Source organism: Salvelinus namaycush, chromosome 18, assembly GCF_016432855.1.
Source record: "Salvelinus namaycush isolate Seneca chromosome 18, SaNama_1.0, whole genome shotgun sequence".
In the NCBI taxonomy this organism is placed as follows: Eukaryota; Metazoa; Chordata; class Actinopteri; order Salmoniformes; family Salmonidae; genus Salvelinus; species Salvelinus namaycush.
In genome coordinates this window covers 18,969,918-18,996,785 of record NC_052324.1, presented here as the reverse complement: position 1 = coordinate 18,996,785, position 26,868 = coordinate 18,969,918, and the positions used below count along the sequence as shown (strand labels likewise).

At 46.5% G+C, this 26,868-nt stretch overlaps 1 protein-coding gene across 1 annotated transcript in view; it reads right to left on the bottom strand.

Moving 5' to 3' along the window:
* Positions 1 to 271: 271 nt before the first annotated feature.
* The window catches only part of LOC120062856 (hemicentin-1-like), a 74,495-nt gene continuing 47,898 nt past the window's right edge, over positions 272 to 26,868 (bottom strand). The window contains exons 29-79 of the mRNA XM_039012926.1: positions 26,547 to 26,664; positions 26,283 to 26,440; positions 25,793 to 26,071; positions 25,530 to 25,672; positions 25,268 to 25,418; positions 24,833 to 25,066; positions 24,595 to 24,708; positions 24,271 to 24,458; positions 23,889 to 23,985; positions 23,492 to 23,653; positions 23,247 to 23,360; positions 22,938 to 23,134; positions 22,704 to 22,785; positions 22,453 to 22,584; positions 22,165 to 22,308; positions 21,849 to 22,008; positions 21,626 to 21,750; positions 21,328 to 21,511; positions 21,112 to 21,209; positions 20,747 to 21,016; positions 20,426 to 20,619; positions 20,242 to 20,323; positions 20,011 to 20,141; positions 19,762 to 19,903; positions 17,640 to 17,784; positions 17,394 to 17,521; positions 17,034 to 17,190; positions 16,816 to 16,937; positions 16,554 to 16,718; positions 16,337 to 16,444; positions 16,060 to 16,194; positions 15,812 to 15,946; positions 15,095 to 15,285; positions 14,796 to 15,009; positions 14,539 to 14,673; positions 14,229 to 14,419; positions 13,377 to 13,458; positions 9,608 to 9,778; positions 9,299 to 9,451; positions 8,467 to 8,604; positions 8,000 to 8,121; positions 7,622 to 7,862; positions 7,113 to 7,232; positions 6,660 to 6,794; positions 6,385 to 6,504; positions 6,135 to 6,260; positions 5,875 to 6,003; positions 5,566 to 5,766; positions 5,162 to 5,281; positions 4,923 to 5,049; positions 272 to 662 (exon numbers count right to left, since the gene is read on the bottom strand). Of these exons, the coding sequence (XP_038868854.1) occupies positions 272 to 662; positions 4,923 to 5,049; positions 5,162 to 5,281; positions 5,566 to 5,766; positions 5,875 to 6,003; positions 6,135 to 6,260; positions 6,385 to 6,504; positions 6,660 to 6,794; positions 7,113 to 7,232; positions 7,622 to 7,862; positions 8,000 to 8,121; positions 8,467 to 8,604; positions 9,299 to 9,451; positions 9,608 to 9,778; positions 13,377 to 13,458; positions 14,229 to 14,419; positions 14,539 to 14,673; positions 14,796 to 15,009; positions 15,095 to 15,285; positions 15,812 to 15,946; positions 16,060 to 16,194; positions 16,337 to 16,444; positions 16,554 to 16,718; positions 16,816 to 16,937; positions 17,034 to 17,190; positions 17,394 to 17,521; positions 17,640 to 17,784; positions 19,762 to 19,903; positions 20,011 to 20,141; positions 20,242 to 20,323; positions 20,426 to 20,619; positions 20,747 to 21,016; positions 21,112 to 21,209; positions 21,328 to 21,511; positions 21,626 to 21,750; positions 21,849 to 22,008; positions 22,165 to 22,308; positions 22,453 to 22,584; positions 22,704 to 22,785; positions 22,938 to 23,134; positions 23,247 to 23,360; positions 23,492 to 23,653; positions 23,889 to 23,985; positions 24,271 to 24,458; positions 24,595 to 24,708; positions 24,833 to 25,066; positions 25,268 to 25,418; positions 25,530 to 25,672; positions 25,793 to 26,071; positions 26,283 to 26,440; positions 26,547 to 26,664 (7,901 nt within the window). The remainder of the gene's footprint in view (positions 663 to 4,922; positions 5,050 to 5,161; positions 5,282 to 5,565; positions 5,767 to 5,874; positions 6,004 to 6,134; positions 6,261 to 6,384; positions 6,505 to 6,659; positions 6,795 to 7,112; positions 7,233 to 7,621; positions 7,863 to 7,999; positions 8,122 to 8,466; positions 8,605 to 9,298; positions 9,452 to 9,607; positions 9,779 to 13,376; positions 13,459 to 14,228; positions 14,420 to 14,538; positions 14,674 to 14,795; positions 15,010 to 15,094; positions 15,286 to 15,811; positions 15,947 to 16,059; positions 16,195 to 16,336; positions 16,445 to 16,553; positions 16,719 to 16,815; positions 16,938 to 17,033; positions 17,191 to 17,393; positions 17,522 to 17,639; positions 17,785 to 19,761; positions 19,904 to 20,010; positions 20,142 to 20,241; positions 20,324 to 20,425; positions 20,620 to 20,746; positions 21,017 to 21,111; positions 21,210 to 21,327; positions 21,512 to 21,625; positions 21,751 to 21,848; positions 22,009 to 22,164; positions 22,309 to 22,452; positions 22,585 to 22,703; positions 22,786 to 22,937; positions 23,135 to 23,246; positions 23,361 to 23,491; positions 23,654 to 23,888; positions 23,986 to 24,270; positions 24,459 to 24,594; positions 24,709 to 24,832; positions 25,067 to 25,267; positions 25,419 to 25,529; positions 25,673 to 25,792; positions 26,072 to 26,282; positions 26,441 to 26,546; positions 26,665 to 26,868) is intronic.

Genomic DNA, 26,868 nt, shown 5'->3' with positions numbered 1-26,868 from the left:
TTTGGCAAAATTGTGTCCCCACAGTTTAAGATCCATTTCAATCCAGTTTACTTACTGCACCAGAGATGAGGGTCCAAATATCCATGAAATCCTTAGTGTTAATACTGTTTGCATTGTCTCATGATTAGTGCTTTCTTGGCTTGGTTAGCACGCTCTGTCTCACAGGCCTCCAGGCTGTGGGCCTGATTCTACAGAGGTTGGTGAAGGAGGGGTCAGTGGCCTCTCAGTGGCACACACAGTCAGTTCCAGCCTCCAGCTGGGTGGGCTCATCTCAGTAGGGGTATCTAGAGATGGAGATGTAGATGATGAAGATGCTCTGGTATGTGATGCGGCCCTGTGTTGAGAGAGTGGTGGCCTGCACCCCCAGACGCACCAGACCTGACCTCTGCAGGGGCCGCAGAGTGAAGATGATGCCCCTGCCTGCCTCGTCCCTGATGCCAAACATCTGGCCCCCTGCCCCCACCCCTGGACCCCCCTCATTGCCCTGCTCCAGAATGGTGAAGGATGTTATCTCCTGCAACACCCCCCCCTCTGAGAAGGCAGACAGGCGCACCACGTTGTGATTGGCTGGGATGCCCAGGGGAAGGGTCAAAAGCTTGTACTGCAGTAGCAGAGGGGAACCCCCAGAGCCACAGTCCCGAGAGCAGGGTCTGTAGCACGTCCTGCCATGGAGAGAGAAGAGTCAACTGTTACACTATCAGAGGTACTGATACCGTCTGTTATCAGCTGGCTCCAAAGGTCAGTGACATCCTACATCTAATATACACTGCTCAAAAAAATAAAGGGAACACTTAAACAACACAATGTAACTCCAAGTCAATCACACTTCTGTGAAATCAAACTGTCCACTTAGGAAGCAACACTGATTGACAATAAATTTCACATGCTGTTGTGCAAATGGAATAGACAAAAGGTGGAAATTATAGGCAATTAGCAAGACACCCCCAATAAAGGACTGGTTCTGCAGGTGGTGACCACAGACCACTTCTCAGTTCCTATGCTTCCTGGCTGATGTTTTGGTCACTTTTGAATGCTGGCGGTGCTTTCACTCTAGTGGTAGCATGAGACGGAGTCTACAACCCACACAAGTGGCTCAGGTAGTGCAGCTCATCCAGGATGGCACATCAATGCGAGCTGTGGCAAGAAGGTTTGCTGTGTCTGTCAGCGTAGTGTCCAGAGCATGGAGGCGCTACCAGGAGACAGGCCAGTACATCAGGAGACGTGGAGGAGGCCGTAGGAGGGCAACAACCCAGCAGCAGGACCGCTACCTCCGCCTTTGTGCAAGGAGGAGCACTGCCAGAGTCCTGCAAAATGACCTCCAGCAGGCCACAAATGTGCATGTGTCAGCATATGGTCTCACAAGGGGTCTGAGGATCTCATCTCGGTACCTAATGGCAGTCAGGCTACCTCTGGCGAGCACATGGAGGGCTGTGCGGCCCCACAAAGAAATGCCACCCCACACCATGACTGACCCACCGCCAAACCGGTCATGCTGGAGGATGTTGCAGGCAGCAGAACGTTCTCCACGGCGTCTCCAGACTCTGTTACGTCTGTCACAGGTGCTCATGTGCTCAGTGTGAACCTGCTTTCATCTGTGAAGAGCACAGGGTGCCAGTGGCGAATTTGCCAATCTTGGTGTTCTCTGGCAAATGCCAAACGTCCTGCACGGTGTTGGGCTGTAAGCACAACCCCCACCTGTGGACGTCGGGCCCTCATACCACCCTCATGGAGTCTGTTTCTGACCGTTTGAGCAGACACATGCACATTTGTGGCCTGCTGGAGGTCATTTTGCAGGGCTCTGGCAGTGCTCCACCTGCTCCTCCTTGCACAAAGGCGGAGGTAGCGGTCCTGCTGCTGGGTTGTTGCCCTCCTACGGCCTCCTCCACGTCTCCTGATGTACTGGCCTGTCTCCTGGTAGCGCCTCCATGCTCTGGACACTACGCTGACAGACACAGCAAACCTTCTTGCCACAGCTCGCATTGATGTGCCATCCTGGATGAGCTGCACTACCTGAGCCACTTGTGTGGGTTGTAGACTCCGTCTCATGCTACCACTAGAGTGAAAGCACCGCCAGCATTCAAAAGTGACCAAAACATCAGCCAGGAAGCATAGGAACTGAGAAGTGGTCTGTGGTCACCACCTGCAGAACCAGTCCTTTATTGGGGGTGTCTTGCTAATTGCCTATAATTTCCACCTTTTGTCTATTCCATTTGCACAACAGCATGTGAAATTTATTGTCAATCAGTGTTGCTTCCTAAGTGGACAGTTTGATTTCACAGAAGTGTGATTGACTTGGAGTTACATTGTGTTGTTTAAGTGTTCCCTTTATTTTTTTGAGCAGTGTACAACACAACCATGTGATTGTTTAGAGGGACCAATGATCGTGACTTACTACATACATAGATAACTGCACAACAATTACTTTATGGTGGTGTGATAATGTAACTAAGGTAAGTACAACATGACCTTTAGTTCACACACAGAGACACATACACAGCTCTCCCTCGCCCTCCATTTGGCAAATCTGACCATAATTCTATTCTCCTGATTCCTGCTTACAAGCACACATTAAAGCAGGAAGCACCAGTGACTCGATCAATAAAAAAAAGTGGTCAGATGAAGCAGATGCTAAGTTACAGGACTGTTTTGCTAGAACAGACTGGAATATGTTCCGGGACTCGTCCGATGGCATTAAGGAGTACACCACATCAGTCATTGGCTTCATCAATAAGTGTATCGATGACGTCATCCCCACCGTGACCGTACATACATACCCCAACCAGAAGCCATGGATAACAGGCAACATCCGCACTGAGCTTAAGGCTAGAGCTACCGCTTTTAAGGAGCGGGACTCTAACCTGGAAGCTTATAAGAAATCCCGCTATGCCCTCCGACGAGCCATCAAACAGGCAAAGCATCAATACAGGACTAAGATCAAATCGTACTACACCGGCACTGACGCTCGTTGAATGTGGCAAGGCTTGCAAACCATTACAGACTACAAAGGGAAGTACAGCTGAGAGCTGTCCAGTAACACGAGCCTACCAGACAAGCTAAACTACTTCTATGCTCGCTTCGAGGCAAATAACACTGAAACATGCATGAGATCACCAGCTGTTCTGGAAGACTGTGTGATCAACGCTCTCTCTTTCTCGATGTGAGAAAATACCTTTAAACAGGTCAACATTCACAAGGCCACAGGGCCAGACAGATTACCAGGACGTGTACTGCGAGCATGCGCTGACCAACTGGCAAGTGTCATCACTGACATTTTCAACCTCTCCCTGTCCGAGACTGTAATACCAACATGTTTCAAGTAGACCACTATAGTCCCTGTGCCCAAGAGCACTAAGGTAACCTGCCTAAATGACTACTGACCCATAGTACTCACATCTGTAACCATGAAGTGCTTTGAAAGGCTGGTCATGGCTCACATCAACTCCATCATCCCAGAAACCCTAGACCCACTCCAATTTGCATACCGCCCTAACAGATCCACAGATGATGCAATCTCTATTGCACTCCACACTGCCCTTTCTCACCTGGACAAAAGGACCACCTATGTGAGAATCCTATTCATTGGCTACAGCTCAGCGTTCAACACCATAGTGCCCTCAAAGCTCATCAATAAGCTACGGACCCTGGGACTAAACACCTCCCTCCAACTGGATCCTGGACTTCCTGACGGGCCGCCGCCAGGTGGTAAGGGTCGGTAACAACACATCCGCCACGTTGATCCTCAACACAGGGGCCCCTCAGGGGTGCATGCTCAGTCTCCTCCTGTACTCCCTGTTCATTCATGACTGCACGCCCAGGCACAACTTCAACACCATCATTAAGTTTGCGGATAACACAACAGTGGTAGGCCTGATCACGACAACGACGAGACAGCCTATAGGGAGGAGGTCAGAGACCTGGCCGTGTGGTGCCAGGACAACAAGCTCTCCCTCAACGTGATCAAGACAAAGGAGATGATTGTGGACTACAGGAAAAAGAGGACCGAGCATGCCCCCATTCTCATCGACGGGGCTGTAGTGGAGCAGGTTGAGAGCTTCAAGATCCTTGGTGTCCACATCACCAACAAACTAACATGGTCTAAGCACACCAAGACAGTCGTGAGGAGGACACGACAAAACCTATTCCCCATTAGGAGACTTGGCATGGGTCCTCAGATCCTCAAAAGCTTCTACAGCTGCACCATCGAGAGCATCCTGACTGGTTGCATCACTTTCTGGTATGGCAACTGCTCGCCCTCCGACCGCAAGGCACTACAGAGGGTAGTGCATGCGGCCCAGTACATCACTGGGGCCAAGCTTCCTGCCGTCCAGGACTTCTATATCAGGCGGTGTCCGAGGAAGGCCCTAAAAATTGTCAAAGACTCCAGCCACCCTAGTCATAGACTGTTCTCTCTGCTACCGCACGGCAAGCGGTACCGGAGCGCCAAGTCTAGGTCCAAGAGGCTTCTAAACAGCTTCTACCCCCAAGCCATAAGACTCTTGAACATCTAATCAAATGGCTACCCTGGACTATTTGCATTTCCCCCCCCCCTTTCACACCGCTGCTACTCTCTGTTGTTATCATTTATGCATAGTCACTTTAATAACTCTACCTACATGTACATATTACCTCGAGTAACCGGTGCCCCCGCACATTGACTCTGTACCGGTACCCCCCTGTGTATATTCTCGCTATTGTTATTTTACTGCTGCTCTTTAATTACTTGTTACTTTTATTTCTTATTCTTATTTGTACTGCATTGTTGGTTAGGGGCTCGTAAGTAAGCATTTTACAGTAAGGTCTACACCTGTTGTATTCGGTGCATGTGACTAATACAATTTGTTTTGATTACAAAAATACCCAGGAAACGATCTGTCTAACCACACATTGCAAACACACAGTGGTGTTTTATTGAAGCTCCATACCCTGGGCTTCCTCCTTTCTGATAGGTTGCAGGGCAGGGCGTGTCCAAACACTGATATCCTCCACGAGTGTTGAAGCACATCTGGTTGTGTCCACACTGGATGCCTTGTACTGCACACTCATCAATGTCTGCAAGCATCAGAAAGGAAACTCAGTATCTGTGTGTGTTCTTGGCAATGTAAACCTAGTCGTGGTGGGTGGTTTATGTAGTGTTTATGTGTATTGTTTGTTTTCTCCATACCTGTGCAGCTCCTGCCGTTGGGTAACAGCTGGTAGCCTGTAGGACAGAGGCACTGGAAACTGCCTAATGTGTTCCGGCACTCATGTTGGCATGGGTTCCTCAGCAAGCACTCATCCACATCTGTACAGAGACCGATGACACAATGAGGTGAGCAAGACGTACCAGACTCAACTCCCTTGCTTGTGGCCTTTGCTTACAGACATTCAAAGAAAATGAGAAGCTCCAAAGCTTTTTCTCCATCTTGTCCACAAACACAGATGCCAATTATACGCCTGAACGGGACTCCTACTACTTCGGGGGGGGGGACTCACCGACACATGTGCCATCTCTGTTGGTATAGCCTATGGGGCAGCTCTGTCTGGTGATGCGGGATACCCCATGATGCCGAGAGAGAATGGGCCTACCCAGCGATGACACCAGCTGTGGGCGCAGTCTTGCCCTGACGCGGCTACCGTTGGAGAAGACCTGTCCTCTCTCTAGACCAGCACAAGAGCGCCCATCCCCCGTTAACACAGTGCCTGGTGGGCAGAGGCACCGGAAGCTGCCTGGCACGTTACGGCACTGGTGGGCACAGGTGCTTGGCGTCTGTAGGCACTCATCAATGTCTGAAAGGCAAAACAAGACTCAGACACTACTTATAACAAGATTTTATTGGACAGTAGCATATTGTTTAGTGTAGTAATACATGTCTATGCCAAAATGAAGTGTCTTACCCAGGCATGGACGGCCCACCCCCTGGGACTGATAACCTCTGGGGCAGACACAGCCGTACCCTCCCATGGTGTTCTGACACATCTGGCTGTAACGGCACAAGTGGCTTCCATCCTGGCATTCGTCCACATCTGTGAATCACAATGTTGGTAAACACAGGGCATACTGTAATGGTAGGATCAGAATTCTCACACCACAAACCTGTACCTGCGTGCAACAACATTCAAAGTAAAAGATGGGTGAAGTATAAATGGCATCATACCCACGCAGGCCCCATTCTCTCCCATTCTCATGCCAGCTGGGCAGCTGTCGAAACACTGGTAGCCTCCCTCTGTGTTGCGGCACTGCTGGTGAGCTGGGCACACATTCCTGCTGCACTCGTTGATGTCTGTAAACAAACAAACATAAAGGGTTAGAGATTCCACAATTTAAATCACTGCTTCCATATGATACTGGTATGAAAGATTTGATTCTGTTGAAAATATCATCAGTGAGTCACAGGGTCCACTGACCCAGACAGCGCTGGCCAGACAGCTGGTAGCCAGGGTTGCAGACACAGCGGAAGGAGCCCAGGGTGTTCAGACACTGCTGCTGACACGGGGAGAGAGACGACTCCTGGCACTCATCCACATCTGAAACTCACACCACAGGTCAAACTCTGTTACTAATATGCCTTATTGTCAGCACCCTATTATAGGATGGAGACTAGAATGTATTCTATTCAGTTGATGAATGACTGAAAGAGAATCACCCCCCCAAAAAGTGTATTTGTTGTGAATAGACTTGCCTTCACAGCTGGTTCCCATTGCGCTGGGCTTGAACCCTGGGCCACATTTAGCCTGGCAGCGGTATGTGCCAACCGTGTTCACACACTGCTGGTTGTAGTGGCACATGTGGGAGCCCTGGGCACATTCATCAATATCTGTAGAGAGATACCACATGTGAGGTCAAACACAAGAACACTGTCTGCAATACAGCAGTAGGATGTATACTTTCACAGCGATAATATCACCCCGGAACCAAATAGTGCGTGTGCTAGCTAACTGATTCTGTTGACATTTTATCCCCCAACATTTCTTTTTACAAATTTCACAATAGATTACCTTCTAAATATAGCATACAAATCACCATGATGCCAGATCCCTTTACAGACCGATCACTTACTGTAACTATGTATCTAATTAGGAGATACTGTATAACGGTGTGATAAAGTATTCAGTTAGTGTTTCCTGTGGCTGACCTTGACATGTGTTGGTTTCTGGGGAGATGGTGAAGCCAGAGGGACAGGCACAGGAGAAGCCACCCATCACATTGTTGCAGGAATGAGAGCAAGGCGACTCGGCAGCACATTCATCCTCATCTAAGCATTCAGATACAGTTTATAAAGATAATATGCATTAATGAGTTAATTGAATTGCAAACCACAAAATAACATTGGTCGATCCAACAAAGAAATTGAAGGAGGAAAAGGTATACAAAATGTACCAGTGCAGTAAGAGGCTGTATCCAGGACAAAACCTTCCGGGCATGTTTTTCCATCCCCATCTAAAGACAGAGGAGCACATTCAATCCATGAGCAGATGATGTTACTGTACCACAACTTTAAACAATGAAAATGACATCTTAAAAATGAATGTGTTTGCTACAGTACATCAGTTAAAAGTCAAGTGTCTGACTGACTGTCTGTATTGTGTAAGTCTGTATTGTGTTAGCCTGCCTTGTGGTAATCTGTCTTGTATTTCCACTGACCAGGTAGGAGTAGGGAGGCTGTGATCTGGAAGTCCAGACTGAGAGTGAACATGCTGTAGATGCCATTCATCTGGGACACCTTGATGAGCTGCAGCAGTGGCCCCTGACGCTCCTCTCGGCCCTCGTAGATGATGGAGTGGTTACAGCGCAGCACCATGGGACCACCTGTTCTCTGGTGGGCCTGGGACGACCATGAGTACAGCTGCCCTGGTCCCGTTTGCACGTATGACTCATCAAACTCCTGCATGACACAAAGCAATCATCATATTAGAGATAGATTATATAGAGATTTAATTAAGAGATTTAATTAAGACTTATGGTTAGTCACAGTCAGGGACTTCAGCTGGCTTTAGGATGACAGTGTTAGTCATTACACACCTGCAAATTGAGATGGGAGGTTGATAATGTCGGAGGGACAAAGCCGTTGATAACAATGTCTATTAGGAGAGCCCCCTCTGAGTCCAGACCTCTGGCTACATGGGTCAACCGAAGGACCTCTCCTGGTTACAAACATAAACACAACATTCAAATACATCTAGGATACATTATAAAACAGTCACTTGGGAGAGTTGTCTGTCTGAAGAGGACCCACCCCATATTTTGGGGGGTTCTTATTGAAGTTGCCAAAGGAGTCCGTCATTGAAACCAGATCCTAGTAAAAAAAAAAAAAGAACTGCAGTCATGGAGAACTTTGCCCTCTGCTGGTTCTCTTACAATGTACAGATTTAAAGGGACAATTCCGCTTACGAGAGACAACCACTGTTATAGGACTACATTTACAGTAGAGTAAACCTTAGTTCAGGTTAATTTACAGGATGTTATTGTATCTGTTCTTCAGTGCTGACCTGTGTCAAACTCCAGCTGTGACTCCTGTCTGAACAGGCCCTGGGTCAGTGAGTAGCCATTCCTGGCTGCTCCAGTCTGCAGCACTGTGGTCCAGTAGATGGGAGCAAACACAGACACCAACACCCGTAGCAATGGACCTGCAAAACATCAGTAGTAAGACCACAGCCTTTATGGAAATACCTCTGAGCAAAGTATGATAGGTCAGGATACAGCAATGATCAGTGGCTGAGTGATCTATGTGCTTGATTATGGGAAATAACTTTACAGCAAGTACTTGATTATGGGAAATAACTTTACAGCAAGTGCTTGATTATGGGAAATAACTTTACAGCAAGTGCTTGATTATGGGAAATAACTTTACAGCAAGTGCTTGATTATGGGAAATAACTTTACAGCAAGTGCTTGATTATGGGAAATAACTTTACAGCAAGTGCTTGATTATGGGAAATAACTTTACAGCAAGTGCTTGATTATGGGAAATAACTTTACAGCAAGTGCTTGATTATGGGAAATAACTTTACAGCAAGTGCTTGATTATGGGAAATAACTTTACAGCAAGTGCTTGATTATGGGAAATAACTTTACAGCAAGTACTTGATTATAGGAAATAACTTTACAGCAAGTGCTTGATTATAGAAATAACTTTACAGCAAGTGCTTGATTATAGGAAATAACTTTACAGCAAGTCCTTTATTATAGGAAATAACTTTACAGCAAGTGCTTGATTATAGGAAATAACTTTACAGCAAGTACTTGATTATTGCATTTAGATGTGCTTCTGAGAGGATCCTACTGGTTACTGTAAGACATCTCTCACACTCCCATACTCACCCACACTAGGAGGGATGTTGTCCAGGTGGGCCTGCAGGGTGCTGGTGCCCTCTTCTGGGTTCTCTGTGATGTTAGCCTCCAGGAACGACACTCCAAACTCCCTATCATTCACCACCCCTATCAGACTCCCTCTGGCCTTACGAGGGGCCTCCCCTTCAGTCAACAAACAGAGAGAGAGGAATAAGTATTAAGTTACACATTATTTAAGTGTAGCTGTAGACCTACACCTTCTATGTACACACATCATTCCATTGTTAAATTCAGCTGCATCCGTTTGGAGTGATAAGAGAACAGATCAATCAGCCGTACCTGGGCAGAGTCCAGTCTGACATCTCCTGGAGTCCCTACTGGGAGCGTCACATGATTTCCCCCCATTGGCCGGCTCTGGATTGTTGCATAACCTGATTCGCTCCTGATTCCCTCGACCACAGGTGGTGCTGCATGGGCCCCTATCCTCCCAGTTAGAGTAACCTCCATTGACTGTGGCAGGAGAGGGAGGGAGAGTAGGGAGGGAGGGAGAGTAGGGAGGGAGAGGGGGATGAAGGGAGAGAGAGAGATCATCCATATAGAGAATTAAATAAACAATCCATAATTACTTTTGTGTTTTTTTATTAATTTGATCTAATTGTAGGAATATTAGATGTATTTTATTTATTTATTTATAGGGGACAATCAACATTAATCAACATGAATATTACAATAATGCAACATCCATGTAAATGTGGCGGGTGAGCCAAAAGCTAATTTGGGCCTGTGTAAAGGTAAGGGCCTTTATACAGCCACTATACAAATACTGACTAAAACAATACAAAATACAAATACATTACATCCAAAAATATATAATTCTAACAACAACAACACTATCATCAACTGTCGTCTTACATATGAAGAACCACAGATAACTCTGAACAGGTTTGGATAGATTTGAGCCATGTTTTCAATTTAAAAATACAATAATCAGTGCAGCTTCTCAAGTCCATGGGCATTGCATTCCAGTATATTGTAGCTCTAACAGAGAAGGCTGATTGACCGATTTTACTGTGTCGAAAAGGGGCACAATCCCCTCTTACTGCCCTTGTTATCCTGGAGGTGCTTTCCTTGACCATTATACTGTATGCCGGCATAGGGGTGGAGGGGCAAGACCATGCAGGATCTTAAAGACAAGGCTTGCATCTACATACTGCTTAAAGCTATCCAGACGAAATAAATTATGTTTGTAAATTATATGACAATGGTGGTAACTGTTTGGTTTGTTATCAAAAATCTAAGTGTTTGTTTGTAGAGTGATTCAATTGGTGTCAGAATAGTAGCTCCTGCTTGTGACCAGCATGTGAGGCAATATCTCAGATGTGAGAAGATCACAGCATGCATATATATAGTTTAGCGGCCTCCAGAGGAAGGAAAGGTCTTTATAAACCTAAAGTTGGATAATCCAAACGTGACTGTGTTAACCATCTTCTTCACATTTCTTAAATGTCAAGTTTGAGTCCAAAATGATGCCGAAATTCCAGATTCTCCCCATTAACAAGAACAGCTCATTGGGAAGAATCAATGGATTTCTTAGATAAGTACATACAAACAGTCTTGTCGATATTTAAATGCAGGCAACAATTTGTAATCCATTTAGAAACATGTAGTGTCAGTTAACTTGTTAACAACTAGTTTTCTAGTTTGAGTGTACATACATAACTGTATTGTCTGCATACATCTGCATGTTAACTTGTGGGCAAGCAAGTGGGAGATCATTTATATAAATGGTAAACAGAAGGGGGCCTAATATTGACCCTTGTGGGACCCCAATGTTATAGTAAAGAGAGTCCGACTGAGTGTCCCCCAAACAAACCCTTTGACTTCTGTTTGTCAGATAGGAATACATCCAACTAATAACTTCAGTGGACACATTAAGGGAGGATAGTTTGGATAGGAGGACCTCATGATTCACAGTATCAAAGGCCTTTTTAAGATCCAAAAAGACTGCGCTGACTTCACCACCTACGTCCAGTTTAGATTTAATGCACTCCAGAAAATAGCAATTGGCTGTTTCGGTAGAATGGTTAGTTCTGAATCCAAATGTAATTTGATGTATGGAGTTGCCCTGAATGAGGTGATCAGTCAGATGATCAGCCACCCATCTTTCAGCTACTTTTGATTGCACTGGAAGAATGCTTATAGGTCGGTAATTTTCCATCAGTGTTGGGTCACCAGATTTTAAACAGGTATCACTGCAGCAGACTTCCAAGCATTGGGGAAAAACCCATATTTGATGGACATATTAACTAGATGTACAATATGGGCAATCAGAGAATATTTGTGTCTCTTCAGGAATACATTGTCTAGACCAAATACATATTCTGTTCTAGAGCTCCTGAAAAGACAATAATACTGTCCACTGCTGATGTTGAGATTTCAGTAATTGTGAATATTGGTTTATTATTATCTATGGGAGTGAGAACTGGGGTCATGGTTGAAAATCTTTGAGCCAGTTCCCTGACAGTCTTGAATTAGAATCCCATTAACCTTTAATTCAGAATGGGTTTTTTCAGCTACTCTCCCTGTTAGTTTGTTGAAATTTTCCCAAATCACTTTTCCATTTCTTTTAACTTCATTGATCACATCAAAGAACTCTGCTTTTGCTTTTTTTATAATCCTTATCACCTTATTTCTCAGTGCTGTAAATATTTGTCTGCCATCATTCTGACCAGACTTCAGTGCTTTTTTCAAGGAAAGATCCCGTTCTCTCATCTGCCTCCAGAGGTCCTCGTTGAGCCATGGTAGAGAGGCTTTCCTTGGCTTAACGTGACATTTCCAAGTCAAAGAGGTATCCACTTTATCAATGGCTGACAGAAATGTTCTGTATCCAGACTCTGGATTGCTTAACATATCAGACCAGTCAATTTGACTTTGACTCTGCTCACTTTTCGGGATATCTTTATCTTACTGTTGCACATTAATATGGTTCATAAATCTATTTTTAGTGATCTTTTTAACCACCAATGTAACATTGTGGTCAGATATGCCAGTTAGTAAGTTAGTGGACTTAGTTATTCGATCAGATCTGTTAGTAAACACCAGATGAATTGAGTATGAGATGACTGTGTTACTCTGGTTATTTGAGTCAGGTTGAAATAGTCTGTGATCTCTGAGTTTTTCCCAGTTTATATTGAAATTGCTCATGAAGATGATGTCCTTAATATGATCACATTCTTTGAGCATGGCATTTAGATGGTCATAAAACAAGATATCAGATGTTGGTGGTCGATATAATCCAATAATAGTGAGAGAAGTATGAGGGGAGAGGAAGACATTCAGCCCCATACATTCAAGGTCATTGACATGTTTCCATATGATACGATTACATTTAAAGTTATCTTTCATGTACAAAAGCAATCCACCCCCTCTGCCCTCTCCCCTGTCCTTCCTGAATATGGAATATCCAGGGACACAAGGTAGAAATAGGAGAAGATTTCTTCAGACATTTCTCAGAGAAACAGAACAAATCAAGATTAGAGTCATTCAATAAATGTTCTACGAATATTCAGATGACCTCCCAATATTCCTCTAGGCTTGGAACGAGGGTCCCAGAGCATTTAAGCCTGGTTAACGTTTTGAAAAAGTTTCATGGTACAATGTTTTCTAATACCTGCGTTAAGGATACTGAGTTTCTGTCTCGAAGGTGGCTTTTGTTTGGGACATGTATCAAGAGTTGGCATTAAAATATTATTATCTGCAGATTGCTCATTCTCTTGAAAAGCCATGTTAGCGACAGAGGTTATGGTTACATACACAGAATGTCCTTCTCTGCACCAGATATTATAGGCTACTCAAATATAGATTATTTCAATCATTCATGTTCCACCATTCAGTCTGGATGGCTAATTAGGGGGACTTTACTCCACTTCTCCCAGAATTACATCCTCCATATCAGCCTTTTGTTCTGCAGGTGACCTAACTCCAGACTCTGATGGGGAGCTTGGTACCCTGGGCCGCTTGGGTGTATGTTGATTCCGGATTGTTTGAATGAAGGCCAGCATTTGGAAATGGAGGTTGTGTGACTGTGTTCATGCTCCATATCACTCACTCTGTACTTTGAGAGAAATGGTCCTCTCAGCGACTCCAGCCTCACTCTCAGCCACACACTGGTACTCCCCTGCATCTTCTCTCTGACACAGATATACATGTTAGGGCATAAACACGTTATCATTGCTCTTCTGAAATATGAGGATTGATATGCTGTTCAGGACCCTCATACTTTCACTCTTCCAAATAACAATGTCATTTAGTGACATTTCTCCAGTGGTAAACATATTTGCCTTACATTCCACGGAGTGCTTTTATAATTTTTATATTATTTCAGATATTTAATGGAACTTTCATCCCTCATTGAGGCATTTAAAAGCTGACATTTTCTAAAAGGGAATTTAAGGTTTTTCCATTAGCTTGTTTGCAGTAAGTGTCATTATGTTAAATGTCATTATGTCATTATGTTAAAGTTTTAGCTGCAGGGCGTACAATTACAGCATCAATTACAGAGTTAAAAAAGTTAACAAAATTATAGACACAGAACACAACAGTGAGAGCCTGGGAACATCCATTTCTGAGCTCCCTCTCTCCCTCTCTCCCCCTCCCTCCCTCTCTCCCTCTCTAGCTAATACTGTTGGCTTTTTAGAATGAGCTCACTACAATCTGACTGGCCAGACTGGCACAATGCAGTTAGGTCACACAATGTTCCATGACTCAGGACTGCAAATGGAGTGCAGATTGACTGCAGTCGGTGGTCCATCCTCTCACTCTCATTTCTTGTGTAAGCCTACTTTCTTTTTGTTTTTATAGGCATTTTTTACTCTCAAGATATGAACTCTCAAATTAAACTAACACTGGATAAATAGATTTCTGAGGGAGACTGATAGAACAGGTGGAGGGTTGTGTTTACCGTGATGCTGTAGATGGCCAAGGAGCCATTATGGAGAGGTTGCAGGCGAAGGGAGCGGAGAAGGGGTCTGCCGTCATGGACCCAGCGGAGGACCGGACTGGGGTCTCCATGGACAGGACAGTCCAGCATGGCAGTGCCACTCTGGGCCACAGTCTGAGAGGTGTGGGCCTCTCCCTTCAACACCGGTGGTTCTAAGGAGACATGACCATAACACATCCATTACGAACAGTGTACCCCTACCAAGGAATATAAAACAATACTAATACAAATAGAAATAGTCTTACGGTCATGAGGTGTTGAAAGTACTCACCTCTGATGCGGACAAATGAGAGTGCTCTGATGGTGCCCACACTGTTCTCTGCTAGGCACACATAGGTTCCTGCATCCCTCAAGGTCACATTCTCTATTACCAAGGAGCTTCTGCCTGCCTCGTCCACACTGGAAACTGAGAGAGAGCGACATGTTTGGAGTAATCAAGATGATTATTACTATTACTATATACAGTACCTACGGCTACATCATTTCGATCATAACAGAACATGGAGCCAGTGGAGGGCAGTGGTGTACCTGGATAGGGGCTGTTGTTAGCGGTCCAGGAGATGACAGGGGTAGGGGTGCCCTGGGCGTGGCAAGACAAGCTAAGACTTTGACCTTTGTTCATGGTCACGTCAGCAGGTAACTCCTTGAAGGCGGGTCTGATGTTGACGGACAGGCGGGTGTCCTGTCTCACAGCGCCTGCTGTGTTGGTGGCCACACAGGTGAACACACCACCATCATCTGGCTACAAGGGCAAAAACGTTGATCAGTGACCTTCACCTGAACCACCTTCATTATAACACAATGTAAAACAGAAATGTATCTCTGACCTCTGCCCTCTCAATGATCAGCTCTCCTGATCGCAGCACGGTGAATTTGCCAGGCAGGCTGGGAACAATGTTACCATCCTTCTTCCATGACACCCTGGGCTCTGGTGAACCCTGAGCCGCACAGGGCAACAAGGCCTGGAAGCCCTGGATGACGGACAACTCCGGCTGACCAACAGGAATCATGGGCGGGACTAGAAGAAAGACAGAGTCAGTTTATTACTGGCAGATCAGTAACTCTGTTCCATGAGACACTGTTATTCCTAATGTCAGGTTAAATCAAGGTTAAACCTAAGTGTCATATTGACCTCATATCACACTCACTCATTATGACAAGCCTCATGTCATGGCTGGCCCTGCCAGCAAGGTTTTTGGCTGAGCAGGTGTACAGGCCAGCATCACTGCGTTGTGTGGCTGCGATCCTCAGGGTGCCATTGGCAAAGAGCTGTACGTGTGCCCCCTCTGTGAGGGGCCTGCGCTCCCTTTGCCAGGACACCTCCGGCTGGGGCTGTCCGTCTGCCAAACACTCCAGGCTCACTGGCTGGCCCAGGACTGCTGTGTACTCCTCACGAGGAACTCTCAGCACTGGGGGAACTGGAGCAACATGAAGACACATAGTACCTTTCACTATTGAGGCCCACACATTCATCTAAGTATCAACAAGTGTCTCCATGCTGTTTGAACAACATGTCTGTTCTCTGTAGAAATGTAGTGTGTTACCTTGCAGTACTAGACGTGTCCTTCCTATTGCTGTGCCAGCTTCATTCTGTGCCAGACACTGGTAGGTGCCCGCATCACCCAGAGTGACCCGAGAGAACGTCAGAGCTCCGTTTGAGAGGAGAGACAGTTTGTGACCTGAAGAGCCATGGAAGGAAGACATCCCTATTGAGAAACAGCAGACTATAAATGACTATTGTGTTATATAATGGCTTGATTTCTTATCAAGTGTCCAAAGAGGGCACTCTCACCAGCTGATATGGGAACACCCTCTCGTTGCCAGGTGATGGAGGGTCGAGGGAAACCCTGCACCTCGCAAGGCAGAACCGTCCCATGATGCAACACTACTTGTACTTCCTCTGTCATAGGCCTGATCTCCGGGGGCTCTGAGTGGGAGAGGGCAAACCCATTAACATGGTTTATCACACACAGATTATTCAACTGTAAAATGAAGACATAAGAGAGTTACAAAGCAAAAACATGAACCATTACTTTATAACCTTAACAACAATCCCCCTGAGGACCCACCTTGCACTGTGAGAGTGATGTGTTTGTGCGTCACTCCTGCAGGGTTCCGGGCAGAGCAAGTGTACCTCCCTGCATGACTGGGGGTAGCAGCTGTGATCTCCAGAACTCCTGGATCCAAAGAGTACAGTAACACAACAATGAACACCAAAGTACTAACATGACAGGATCACTGATGGCAACAGCACCATGTTACCCTCTGAGCAGCAAGTGTACCTACCTGTGGGCAGGACCCGGTAACTCCCTCCCCGGGAGCCCAGCTTGGCTCCACTCTTGGTCCAGCTGACAGTGGGCTCTGGGATGCCCTGTGCATGGCATGGCAGCACCACAGGGGCCATTTTGATAGCAGTGACTGTTGTAATGTCATCTTCAATGGTTGGAGCGACTGAGGGACAGAGAGGAGAAATCTCAGTCTGTTCGGCTGTATGTGAGATGAAAGGGCAGTCTACAAACGTCTGAGTAGGACCTCAAAGCAACAATACCTTGTAGGATGACCTCAATGACCTGGCGCTCCTCTCCAACCTCATTGGCTGCTGTGCATTCAAAGTATCCCTCATCCTGATTGGATGGAGAGGAAATTGTCAGAGATCCAGAGGAGAGTAACCTTAAAAAAAAAAATACAATACTTCAGAATGAATCCATTTAGATTATGTCCATTGTGTTATAATTCACACAGGAGAGGTCATTCTGCTTCATTTACTTGTATGTGCCAGGCTGCTGGTTGGGGTCTAGTGGAGTACCGTTCCTCTTCCAGGTGACTTTAGGGGCCGGTATACCTGTGGTCTCACAGCTCAGTACGGCTCTCACCCCTGTGGTCACCGTCACATTGAAAGGACCAGGGCTGATCGAGGGACCCACTACAGGGACACAACATGGAGTCATAAGGAATGACATACAGATATGTATGGCATACAAACACATTTGACTGTAAGGCACTGACTGTAATGCAGTGGCTGAAAATCACTCTGGATAATGTCTACTAAATGTCCTAAATGTTCATGTAAAAACGTAAATATACCGTGTTATGGTGTGATTCTGTAATTCTCTGAGTTGTATTTACCTAACACACGTAAGTCCATCCCACTGTGATCTGATCCGGCCTGATTGGACACGGTGCAGTAGTAGCGGCCAGCGTCACTCAGCTGAACAGCCTTTACTCGCAGAGAGCCTTCAGACAGCATGGTGTACCTGGGACACACGCAATCAATCAGCTAACTGGACTATCTACCCATCTGTATAAAGACAGTATCCCAACAACCTCTATAGCCTAAGTTAAGTGGCTGGAACAAAAGCAGTAAACCCTTACTTGTTATTGTCAGGATCTATAGGGATGCCATTTTTCCTCCACATGACCCTAGGTGAGGTTTCCCCCTCTACTTCACAGGGCAGGACTGCATCCTGCCTGATATGTGCAGTGACCTCAGAGCTGCTCTCTCTGATGACTGGTGGCACTGAGGCGAAAAATAAAAGAAAACACACGTTCAAATGGATTAAGGTTTAATCTGATGAGTCCAAATTTGAGATTTTTGGTTCCAACCGGCGTGTCTTTGTGAGACGCAGAGTAGGTGAACGGATGATCTCTGCATGTGTGGCTCCCAACCTGAAGCATGGAGGAGGAGGTGTGATGGTGTGAGGTGCTTTGCTGGCAACACTGTCTGTGATTTATTTAGAATTCAAGGCACACTTAACCAGCATGGCTACCACAGCATTCTGGAACGATACGCCATCCCATCCCATCTGGTTTGCGCTAAGTGGGACTATCATTTGTTTTTCAACAGGACAATGACCCAACACACCTCCAGGCTGTGTTAGGGCTATTTGACCAAGAAGGAGAGTGATGGAGAGCTGCATCAGATGACCTGGCCTCCACAATCACCCAACCTCAACCCAATTGAGATGGTTTGGGATGAGTTGGACCGCAGAGTGAACGAAAAGCAGCCAACAAGTGCTCAGCATATGTGGGAACTCCTTCAAGACTGTAGGAAAAGCATTCCAGGCGAAGCTGGTTGAGAGAATGCCAAGAGTGAGCTTGTGTGGCCTACCACTTCGCGGCTGAGTCGTTGTTGTTTCAAGACATTTTCACTTCACAATAACAGCACTTACAGTTGATTCGGGGCAGCACTAGCAGCAGGGCAAAAATAGTTGGAAACTGATTTGTTGGAAAAGTGGCATCCTATGATGGTGCCACATTAAAAGTCACTGAACTCTTCAGTAAGGCCATTCTACTGCCAATGTTTGTCTACGGAGATTGCATATACTGTATATACACATATATATTAATTATACTGAAAAAATATATAAACGCAAAATGTAAAGTGTTGGTCCTATGTTTCATGAGCTGAAATAAAAGATCCCAGAAATGTTCCATATGCACAAAAAAGCTTATTTCTCTCAAATTTTGTGCAGAAATTTGTTTACATCCTTGTTAGTGAGCATTTCTCCCTTGCCAAGATAATCCATCCACCTGAAAGGTATGGCATATCAAGAAGAGGATTAAACAGCATGATCATTACACAGGTGCACCTTGTGCTGGGGACAATAAAAGGCCACTCTAAAATGTGCACTTTTGTCACACAACACAATGCCACAGATGTGTCAAGGTTTGAGAGAGCGTGCAATTGGCATGCTGACTGCAGTAATGTCCACCAGAGCTGTTGACAGAGAATTTAATGTTCATTACTCTACCATAAGCCATATGTCCAACCGGCCTCACAACCGCATACCACGTGTAAGGTTTGCAGATGTCAACGTTGTGAACAGAGTGCCCCATAGTGCCGGTGGGGTTATGGTATTGGCAGGCATAAGCTACGAACATTGAACACAACTGCATTTTATCGATGGCAATTTAAATGCACAGAGATACCGTGACGAGGTCCTGAGGCCCATTGTTGTGCCATTCATCCGACGCCATCCCCTCATGTTTCATGGCCCCATGTCGCAAGGATCTGTACACAATTCCTGGAAGCTGAAAATGTCCCAGTTCCTCCATAGCCTGCATACTCACCAGACATGTCACCCATTGAGCATGTTTGGGATGCCCTGGATCGACTTGTAAAACAGTGTGTTCCAGTTCCCGCCAATATCCAGCAACTTCACACAGCCATTGCAATGAAGTGGGACAACATTCCACAGGCCACAATCAACATCCTGGAGATGTGTCATGCTGCATGAGGCAAATGGTGATCACACCAGATACTGACTGGTTTTCTGATCCATGCCCCTAAACATTTTTTTAAGTATCTGTGACCAGTCATGTGAAATCCATAGATTAGGGCCTAATGAATTTATTTAAATTGACTGATTTCCCTATGAACTGTAACTCAGTAAAATCTTTGAAATTGTTCCATGTTGCGTTTATATTTTTGTTCAATGTAAATTAAATTCACCGAATGCATGATCCCAATCCTCTGTTTAACTCATCAACTCACAGAGGATCTCCACAGTGAAGAAAAGGCTGGTGCTTCCGGCCATGTTGGTGACCACACAGCTGTACTGGCCACTGTCCTGAGGCCTAACATTCTGGATCTCCAGGTACTGACCCCCGGCAAGCCTCTGGATGCGACCCCCCAGCTGGAACCAGGAGAGAAAGGGAGAGAGAGACAGAAAGAGAGACAGAGTCAATAAGATTATATAACACCATGTATTTTGATTCCTGCCACCCTGACGTCCAGTCTGACCTGTAGTCTCACGTCGTCCTTGTACCATTCTATGTCAGGTGCAAGGTCAGCCTGGCACTCCATAGTCAGGTGTCCTTTGGCTGGGACTGACAACAATCTGACATCATCAGAGCTAAGAAGAGTTGGGGGAACTGGAACAGGGAGACACAACCGTTGATAATCAGAATCAGACAAGTACCTTGTCATCTTTTGGCAGGACCAACAAGTATGGCTAGTAAACGCATGTATCACCTTGAACCCGGACCCAGTGGTTCTTTCCATCCTCGCCCGCTGGGCTGGTAGCCAGACAGGTATAAAGACCTGCATCCTCTACCTAACAACCGAGATATCACTGGTTATTATCTGGTGTTTATCATAATTCAGCAATAAGGTCTGAATGTCAACTAAATGCTGTGTCATTGGGTTTGTGACTCACCTGCACTTGGTTAATCCTAAGAAAGTGTCCATCCTCCTGCACTATCTCACTATCTCCCTGTAAGGGGCGCCCATCCTTGATCCAGCTGATGGTAGGAGGAGGTGTGCCCTCGGCAGTACACTCCAGCTCCAGAGCAGTGTTCACAGCTACCATCAATTCTTCTGGAGAACTGGAGATGGAGATCTTTGGAGGCTCTGTATCGGACAAAACGACACCATTGTTAAAACACAAAATAAATACTAACATGACTAACATGACAACATGATATCTGTTTGTAGGTTATGTTTGGGTGAATGGAGAATGTTTGTTCTGTCTGCTCACCCAACACAGTGAGGTTGAAGCTCTTGGTGCTGCTGCCAGCCTGGTTGCTGGCGACACAGCTGTAGAGGCCTCTGTCAGAGAGCCCCACATCAGGCAGCTGCAGCCGCGTCTCCTGGCCGTCCAACAGCAGGTTACGGTGCAGGGACAGGGGCTGGCCGTCCTTCAGCCAGGTCAGGGAGGGAGGAGGGACACCCCGTGCCTCACAGGTCAGTGTCACCAAGGATCCCCGCACCACTGTGACTGACTCTACAGGCTCCACACCTGGAGGCACTGACACAGAGACAGATACACAGATATCAGTACACACAGATACAGCTCCTTCAGATCAGTAGTGTACGCATCAAAAGGAGATGGGGAGTTAGTACCTTGAACCTGTAGGTCAAAGTTGAGCTCGGCGAGGCCAGCGCGACTGCGTGCCACACACGTATATATCCCAGAGTCTGCCAGCTGCACTGGAGAAATCCTACACACACACAGGGCATATACACAGCTCCAACACACTTTCTAAAACATTATCCTTCATTAAGGCATTTTTGTGAGAGAGGAACCAAACTTGACATTTGACATGTGTAGAACCTTACCTAAGTACAGCGTCTGCTGAGAGAAGGCGGGTACGGGGAGACAGGAGCAGGGAGCGTCCATTTCTCAGCCAGCTGATCTGAGGTGGAGGGTTTCCCGCTGCTTGGCACTCCAGTGTCACCACACTATCCTGGGTGGTCTGCACCTCTCTGGGGGCGCTAGTCTCGCCCGAGATAGAAGGGGGTACTGAGGGGCATTACAAAATCATTGTTACCTAGAATCTAAAAAACTTCTGGGAAGATCAGTACCAATTAAGTTAGGACATATTTTTGATCAACAGGTAGATAAAAGACAACAGACCCAGTACAAAGAGGGTGTAGATCTTGTTCTCCTGGCCAGCAGCGCTGACAGCCAGACAGGTGTACGTCCCAGAGTCCTCAGGCCTGAGCCTTAGCAGGGTTAGAGTGCTCCCATCAGGGGCTATGCTGTAACACAGGAGACAAGCATATCAGTGATTACTAAGAGCATAACACTGGTACACAGACCTAGGCTGGAGTCTGCACTGTAAGCAAGACGGACTCACTCTATTTTTTGGGGGTCTGAATCTTCCAGAGTGGCGCCGTTCTTCAGCCAGCTGAGGTGGGGTGCAGGTGTCCCTGTCACTCTGCACTCAAGAGTCAGATCATCGCCCACTGGGGCACTCAGGTCAGACAAGTGGTCAGAGTCCAGGATCGTGGGCGACACTGAAACAAAAGGTCAGCAATATGACTCACAGCACTGACTCAAAGTGGAACAGAGGCCATGCAGAAGGTTGTGATTCTCTTACAAAATGTGATTCTCTTGGGTTTAATCTAATTTTCAAAGGTGGGAGATTGTGTAGTGGACAGCCTGTAGCCTACCTTGCACTGTGAGAGTGTAATCCTTCTGAGTCTGTCCCTCCCTGTTCTTGGCCACACAGGTGTAGGTCCCAGCGTGAGAGAGGGTGAGAGGACCCAGCTCCAGTCTGTTGCCTCGTACCGACCACTGCCACTGCAGACTGCTCTCTGGGCAGGAAAAAAGCACACCGAGGTCAGCCTAAACCAACAGCTGGAGGTCTCATTAATTCAATAGCATTAATACAAGTGTCAAAATGTGATCTTGTCAAAACTGAATTTTCACAGTTCATTTATGAAACTTCACCCTCTTACCAATAGGGTTGCCATCCTTCAGCCAGGTGATGCTAGGTACTGGGACCCCTGTAGCTTCACACAACAAGGTGACATGGGAGCCCAGGTTTTGAGTGAGAGACTCATGAAGAGGCCCATCCAGGACAGGGGGAACTGAGGAGAGGAACATCATAGAGAGAATGAGATTCATTATACTGTGACATCTGATATGCCACTATTACCACATGTAAGAAACAGATCTAATTGGAAGGTACATGGGAGGCAAATCTCACCATGGACAGTCAAGCGGAAGGTCCTGTCCACCTGTCCAGCCACATTGGACACCTTGCAGGTGTAGATTCCACCATCAACCATCTATGGACCATGAACCATAGATAGTGTGAAACAGAACAACAGTGTTTCACTTTGATACTTAAAACAGGGTTAATCTCATGCCCTCAGTTATCAGTGCTAATGCTTGAGACAGTTAGAGTAGCACAAACTGAAGGTGATGACAGTGTGTTTACCTGCACTCCCATGATCTCCAGTGTCTGCTGGTCCACCTTCAGTCCATTCCCAGCTGCCAGCTGTAGCCCGTTCCTGTACCATGTGACCTCAGGCTCCGGGATCCCCCGAGCCTCACAGCGCAGAGTGACAGACGAGCCCATCTGAGGGGTCACGACCTCTGACTCAGAGTCAAGGCGGGGCTTCAGCGTGGGCAGGACTGCAAACCAGAGCAGGAATAAAATAGTAATTGTAAATCCTATTCCAGATATTGTAGTAGGTGAAGTGTGACACTGATGAGGGCAGCACAATACTAGCGTAGTGTTTCTCACCATAAACACTGAGTAGGATGCTCTTCTGGTCCTGGCCTGCTGAGTTGGTGGCAGTGCACACGTACTGTCCTGCATCCTCTAGTCTGGCCCGGGGCAGCTGCAGCATCTGACCTCCTACAGTACAGACAATACATAGATTACAATGCATAGTTTATGTACAGTGATTTCATCAGACATTTGAGTACACTGGGAGTTATGAAGCGTGCTATGGGCTCTGGGCAATGTGTTTAGGAGCTAGCTCTGACCGGGCAGGATGTGGATTCCCATGCTGAACTGGAGGATCTGTCCATCTCTGGTCCATGTGATCTCTGGAGGAGGGTACGCCTGGACATCACACAGCAGGGACACCATGTGACCCTGGATCACACTCACCTCCTCCTCCCTGCCAGCCACCATCCTTGGGGGAACTGGAGAGGAACAGGAATCAACCATCACATGTCACATACATTCACAATAACACACATTCACAATAACACACATTCACAATAACACACATTCACAATAACACACATTCACAATAACACACATTCACAATAACACACACACATTCACAGGAAACCAGAAAGTACCCCTGTCCTTCCTGTGTGAATTGAAATAATCCTCTCAATGTGGTATTTGAATGACATTTATATTCCATCTGACCTTGCACTGTTAGACTGAAGAGCTTTTCCACTGCTCCAACCTTGTTTTCAGCCACACAAAGGTAGCCAGCCATGTCTGATACCTGCACACTGAGGACCTGAAAGACAGAATAACACTATAGACCTACACCTCTTAAAAAAAAACATGTTTAGATATTTTCAAAAACTCAGTGCTACAATAAAAATAAACATCAAATCAATAAAAACACACAGTACAGCACATAAAGACACAAAAGGCCACAAACGATCACGTGACAGAGGTCCCTCTATTGCATTATAATATATTAGTGACACCAGCAGAGGGGGGGAGGCAGGGAGGCGTTCTGACACTGTAATATGCAGTGCATTGCTTTGTTCCAACCATGTCATAATGGGATTCTGACCTGTAGTTGTCTCCCGTCCTTACTGATGCTGTGGTGTTGTCCGGAGTGCAGTGGTGTGCCGTCCCTCAGCCAGGAGATTGCTGGTGCTGGATGACCCGTCACGTCACAGTGGAGAGCCACTGTACTGTTCACTACCGCTCCTATCTCCTGCATGAACTCATCCAACTGGCCAGTTATCACTGGGAGAACTGGGCAAACAGGACGTCAACATAGAGAAACATTAGGAAATGACTCCTTGGCCTTTTCATACATTTAATAGTTGTTAGGCTATCGCTGAAAAATGAGTGGACAGAATGACAGGAAGTAGTAAGAAAGCATGCCTACCCAGCACATCCAGGTCAAAGTGCATGCGGTCCTCTCCTGCTTCATTCACCGCCTGACATGTATATTTTCCAGCATCCTCCTGCTGGACCCGAGGGATCTGGAGCACCTGCCCACCTAAAGAACAACAACATAACACAGCATCCCATTGGATCACAGTGGAGCTGATGCTGCAGTAGTGCCATACTGATCATTGTACCGGTTTGATATCCTAGACCTAGAGGGCATGGACCCCTCTCACCTGGCAGCAGTACCACTCCGTCAGCAGTGGAGAGCTTGTGTCCCTCTCTGTACCAGCTGAGACGGGGCGAGGGGATGGCGTTACTCTCACAGGACAGGCTGATGGGATGCCCCAGGACCACCTCTCTCTTCTCAGTTATCTCATCATCTCTGTCCCCCCCCTCCTCTTCTTCGCCCTCTGCTCTTAGACCCCAGGCTGCTGCACCGTTACTCACCCGATGGAAGATGGGAGGAACTGGAGAGAGAGAGAGAGAGAGAGAGAGAGAGAGAGAGAGAGAGAGAGAGAGAGAGAGAGAGAGAGAGAGAGAGAGAGAGAGAGAGAGAGAAAAAAAAATGTTCAGTTAGTATCACAAGAGTGCTATGAGATTAGGTTGCACAGTGTCAATGAACGAATCTTGCCAAGGGCAGACAGTGTCAATTCCATGCGTGGACACACCCTGAATGGTGACATGGAAGTCTCTCTTGTCCTCTCCTGCAGTGTTGGTGACCACACAGGTGTATTGTCCCTCATGGGAGAGTATGGCATTGTCTATGTGAAGGAACTGGCCACTCTCACGAATACCAGTGTGGGAGTTCCTAGTCAACAACTAGAAACATAAGGTACAACACCATCACGTTTTCATATTAGCAGAAATAGACATCTATGGCGCTAAATTGAATTATGTGAAATAGCTAGACAGACAGAAACACAAACCAACCAGTCCATCTTTGAACCACTGGGTCTTGGGTTCAGGGAAGCCTTTAGCCAGACAGGACAGGGTTAATGAGCCATTGATACGCACTTTCTCATCTTGGCCGCCGAAACTCAGAGATGTAGAGTTGCCTTCAAGCTGCGGTGGAACTGATCAAATGAACCAGACATTCAAAATCCTCTCCTGCATTTACATTTCATTTTGTTGATGTTAGACTACATTTTATTCTGTACACTAGAATCAACCCTCTCCCTGTCTGGTTCACTTACCAAGCACACTGAGTGAGTAGTGTTTGAGAGTGGTGCCTGCAGGGTTTGAAGCTCGGCAGGTGTAGATACCAGCACTGTCTCCATGTGCTGTCCCCAGCCGCAGCGCCTGCCCACCCCGGGTGTAGGTGAGCTGGGCACTGGACACGATGGGCTGGTTGTCCTTCAGCCAGGTGATACTGGGCATGGGAGAACCTTCTACATCACAAGGCAGAACGGTGGGGAAACCCAAAACCACAGACACCTCTGAGGTCTCACTGGGGCCCCTGATGGTGGGGGGAGCTAGAGAAACAGGGGGAGGGAGGGGAGAGTGAGGATAGAGAAAGAGAAGGTGACTTTCTCAAGGTATACTGTAGTATAGAAGGTGAATCTGCTTCATTGATAAATCTGCTTCATTGACAAACATTGATAAACATTGAGTTTTAATGAGATTTTTGGAAGTTTGTGTTGTATGTGTGAGTTCATTGAGAAGGAGACATGAGAGAAGGGATACCTAGCACTATGAGTCTGAACTGGCGCATCTGTGTCCCAGCACTGTTACTGGCCAGACACTGGTACAAGCCCTGGTCCCTTAGTCTGACTGCCTTCACCTTCATCACCTGGCCCTGATCATGGAACTCCACATGGGGGTCACCATCCTTGGACAGCACCCTGGAGAGGAGGAATAGGGATCAATACACCAAAGCCCGATTGTGTACCGATTAATCCCCACACAAAATCTGATATCAAACTCATACAACTATAATGGAATACTCACTCTCCATCCCGGCTCCATTCTACTTTGGGGGCTGGGCGCCCACCGACCCGACACTGGAACTCCACCTCCTGTCCTGCAACCACTGACAGGTCTTGTACCCTGGATGTCCCCGAGATTACTGGTGGGGCTGACACACACACACACACGCACACGCACACGCACACACACACACACACACACACACACACACACACACACACATACATACACTCAATTAGGCTTAAGAAAGCATACAACTCTGCCTTGGACCTGTAATGGCTGCTTGTTTACTTTCCTTAAACTTAAAATGTAAAATCAATGGGAGCGGTAGGACCACAACTTG